Raw genomic sequence first — 3,977 nt, 5'->3', positions numbered from 1 at the left:
CAGGTTTTTTAACCAGCACTTTTAACAAAACAACATTCCTTTAGAATTGAAAAATCAATTATCGGCTTGACATCTTCACTACTGTTAAATTTAATGTATTTATTTCGTTTGGTGTGCTCCTCATTTCAACAATCAAATCAACTTTATCAATGGTATTTGATATGCGACTGTAACACGGCCTCCGGGACAGTAGGTGGCGTGAAGACGGTTAGAGACGAGTTGAAAATTGAAAGGAAGGAGGAAAAAAAATCCACGAAGAAGACCATGTTAGCATAAATAGCTAACGCAGTTGTGTGCGTTTTGCGGTCTGTGGTCGTTAAAATATCAGGAACTCACTCAGAAAATTTAATCCAAGAAACATATTGCACCTGAGAACTCACCGCAATCCACAGTAGGTATGTTTCCAGTCGTGGTAAAGTGACAAACTCCGCTTAAAAGAACAGCTAACATTAGCCTGAGGAAACGCTATTTTCTTGAGAAACATGTCCTGGTCGCTAATGCTGCTCACACCGCTAGCAGTGATGTTAGCAGGCAGGACAAAAAGTCACATTAAAGTAACTATTATGCTCTTAATCTTATCAGTGCTGCGAGGATGAAAACGTTAACTAGGTTAGCTGTCATGTCTTTCAATGTAGCGTCACTGCGTCCTGGGGACTGTCTTCAGTGCTACCTGGTGTCTGTCATGCTAATCTAAATCTTATATTTGATTCATATTGATTAAACCTTTTAAACTCTGGATGGGACAGGCTGGAGGGCACGTGAGGTCTGCAAAGGTCTTCCCTTTTCGTAATGTACCGTCATGGCAGTAGTGGCCTGCTGGTTTGTAACACATGCGAAGGACATGACTCAGATTTAGCTGGAGTCGCGCTACACGCCTTCCTCTATTGATCTTTGTTTGTTGTGCTTAAAACCAGATCCGTCGGATTAACGAGCACTGAGATTTGATTTGATTGTGCAGTTACATTAAAGGTACGCCTTTATTTGAGGTGACGTGACCAGGGATATCATGATCAGCATTTAAACCAATTTCATAACCTCTAAAAGCTCAAGAAGATGTCAAGATAATTCTCTCTCTCTCAGCTCTATAGAGTACAAAAATATTTCTCATACACAACCCATGGCCCTGTGCACAAAGCTTCTTTGAGGCAAACCTCTGAGGAAAAGTCTCTTTTCTCCTTTATCCTAAAAATATCTGACATTTCTGTTTTTCTTGCAACTCCTCTCTTTCTTTCAGTTGACTGTTTTCTTTCAATTTGTGCACATAGCAGTAAGACGGATGTTGATTTAAACACGTTTTCTGTGTTTGCATAACTTCACTCTCTGCAGGGTAAAATAAAACACGCACACTAATTGTCACAATGCCTTAGAGTTTATTTATCCAACACACCCATAAGACTGGACGTTCCCTTGATCTCAGTTTGAGTTGTGTGACTTTTTGGGTTTCAAAGTCTGAAACTGTAAAGGTACTAATATTAAAGAGGGTTAAGATGAAACATTTTTGATTCAAATATTTTTCTTAGTTGGCTATGCTTTTGGTTCTTATTGTGAAAGACGGGATGTGTGTGAAGTGCAAGTGGTTAAGTATTTGGATTTATTCATTTTTGGAATATTTTTTCATTATGTGCTGTATCCCGCAGAGATCTGTTTTTTATGGTAATATTTTTCCTGATATGTTCAAGTTCATTCTTTTGTTACCCACTTTTCACAGGAGTCGTCTTGGTTGTGAAACACATTCCATCAAATACAGTAACACTGTCACACCTCTGGCAGCCTTGTGACCCGAGAAAATAATGTGCTGCCGCTGAAGATGGGTGGTAGTGGCTCCAAATCCAAAGGATTTTGGCCTTTTTCTGGCTCAGGTAATGTGGACGAGCTAACCAAAGATGGAAACGAGCAGTCACTGGCAAGAGTTCGAAGTTTTCCGGGTGCAACACCGTTTGTGTTTTCCAGACGAAGGTAAATGCAGCTTCCATCTCACAGTTTTTCAGGGAATATAATAAAACCCGCTTTTACACTTGAGGGGTTCTGTGCAGTATATTGCCTAGTACCAACTGGAACAGACAATATGCGGAATACATTCAATCATATTTGTATGGATTTTTGACACACCTTCAAGTTTCAGGCCCAATCCAACCAAAATTAAATGTATTTTATATCAGAAAACTGTTGGAATAATCCAGTGTCTTTACTCTTTATATGCATCTATTTGCACAGAAAACACAATTCACTGAGTTGCACATATGATGTGATCCAGTAATGTTGACAGTAGATAAGATGAACCATAAAATCAGATGGCTTCATACAACATTTTTGGTCCACCCAATATTGAAACGTAAAATGGCTTTGTTGAATTTTCATGATACTGTCAACACTGTCAACAGCTAAAGATCCAAGAGTTTTGCTGCTGTTGCAGATCTCCAGTGGTTTTATACACAGTTTTCTTTACTGAGCTGTTATTTTCTTTTCCTTCCACATTTAAAAACCAAGCATTTCACCACCAGGAGGTCTCAGCTGACTGAATGTTTTCATTACAATCTTATGTAGAATATTTCCAAAAGACTGACTGAGGGTTTTTAACCTCACATCCTTACCCCCCACCCCCAAACTGTTTTGTGGCTCACCCCTGCTTTTTATGTACATGGAACCTGTGATATTGACTAGAGTGAGACTGACAAATCTTTTCGCACCTTTTCTGCAGCTCTCTGTTCTTTGACGAAGATGGCGACTTGGCGCACGAGTTCTACGAAGAAACAATTCTGACAAAAAATGGCCGTAAAAGAGCCATGCTGAAAAGAATTCAGAAAAACCTAACACCTCAGGTGAGGAAGGAACTGAATCTCACTCATCAGCGCCAGCTCTGTGACACCAGTCCACATCGTTTGGTTCTTGTTTGTGTCCTTGCAGGGAATGATCAAGCTGGACCACCCGTGCATCCACGTAGATTTCCCAGTTGTCCTGTGTGAAGCCTGACGACGTCTGAGGAGCTTCTCACACAAGCCACTGTGTCAACTCCGTCCTCGGTTTCACCCCCCCCCCCCCCCCCAAAATCATGGAAACCCAAAAACCAGCTTTTGAAATACTACGATCTGTCAATATATTTGATGCCCTTCTGTGGAACAGGCTGATGCATCATGTGCTGAGCCTCTGCATGTCATCTGTTTTTGGCTTGTGTGCAGTTTGACACAGTGTAGGTCGCCAGTCGAGGGGGGGGGGGGTCTCGAAAAGTGCCAAGTCGGCAAGACATGCTCAGTTTACGGATCATTTGTGTGCATGTTAGTGTGAGTGTGTGCAGGATGGAACTTGGCTGCAATGGGTGGCCCTCTGGGATAATTCGCATTACGTGAGGAGTTTAGAGAGAATGTAGCCAATGGTCAAAGTAGGAAAGTTGTCGGCGCACACTTTGGTTTTTTGACACCGTTAAGACTTGCTTCAATATGCATGGAACAGGATCTGCTTATCGGTAATATGTTTGGGAGTTGACAATCAGTAGCCCACAAAATGTAAAGTGGATTCATATAATGAAGTGACGTTTTACGGACTGGCTTCAGTGACCTCAAAGCCACACGTCTGCCACACAGCAGCAGTGAGTCTAATAAGAGATCCTGTTGTTTTCTTTGCTGCTTTAGCAAACTGTGTTTCACTATTAATTTATTATACCTGTTTTTAATTACAATTTGAATTGCTCAACTGTGTTGTCTTGTTTTTTTTATTTAAATGTTGAACCTGACATAATGGTTGAATTACTTCACAGGTTTATCAATGGGATGTACGCGCACACGCACACAATACTTGTTGGCCCTTTTACCTTCACTCTGCGCTTCATGTCATCCCAAACCATTTGGATTGGGTTTAAGTCAGATGTCGCCTGGCAGCCCTTCATCACTCTCAATGTATGTTTGTTTTTATGTTTTGTTTTTAACTCCACTTGGGGACACATTAAATTTTTTTTTTATTTTCCAGACTGACTGGTTTTCAGC

The 3,977-nt window shown here is 40.9% G+C and overlaps 1 protein-coding gene across 2 annotated transcripts; it reads left to right on the top strand.

Moving 5' to 3' along the window:
- Positions 1-249: 249 nt before the first annotated feature.
- tusc2b (tumor suppressor 2, mitochondrial calcium regulator b) lies at positions 250-3,687 on the top strand. Of its 2 annotated transcripts, none has more exons than XM_080495528.1 (4): positions 250-391; positions 1,709-1,956; positions 2,699-2,819; positions 2,905-3,687. In XM_080495528.1, the coding sequence occupies exons 2-4, from the start codon at positions 1,808-1,810 to the stop codon at positions 2,968-2,970; spliced, it is 336 nt and encodes a 111-aa protein (XP_080351654.1). In that variant the 5' UTR covers positions 250-391; positions 1,709-1,807; the 3' UTR covers positions 2,971-3,687. The 2 variants fall into 2 exon arrangements, with proteins under 2 accessions (XP_080351654.1, XP_080351653.1); XM_080495527.1 differs by having other exon boundaries at positions 250-395.
- Positions 3,688-3,977: the final 290 nt, after the last annotated feature.

Source organism: Blennius ocellaris, assembly GCF_963422515.1.
Source record: "Blennius ocellaris genome assembly, chromosome: 4".
NCBI lineage: Eukaryota > Metazoa > Chordata > Actinopteri > Blenniiformes > Blenniidae > Blennius > Blennius ocellaris.
Note: the sequence above shows the minus strand (reverse complement) of the source record. Positions and strands in the feature narration are given on the sequence as shown.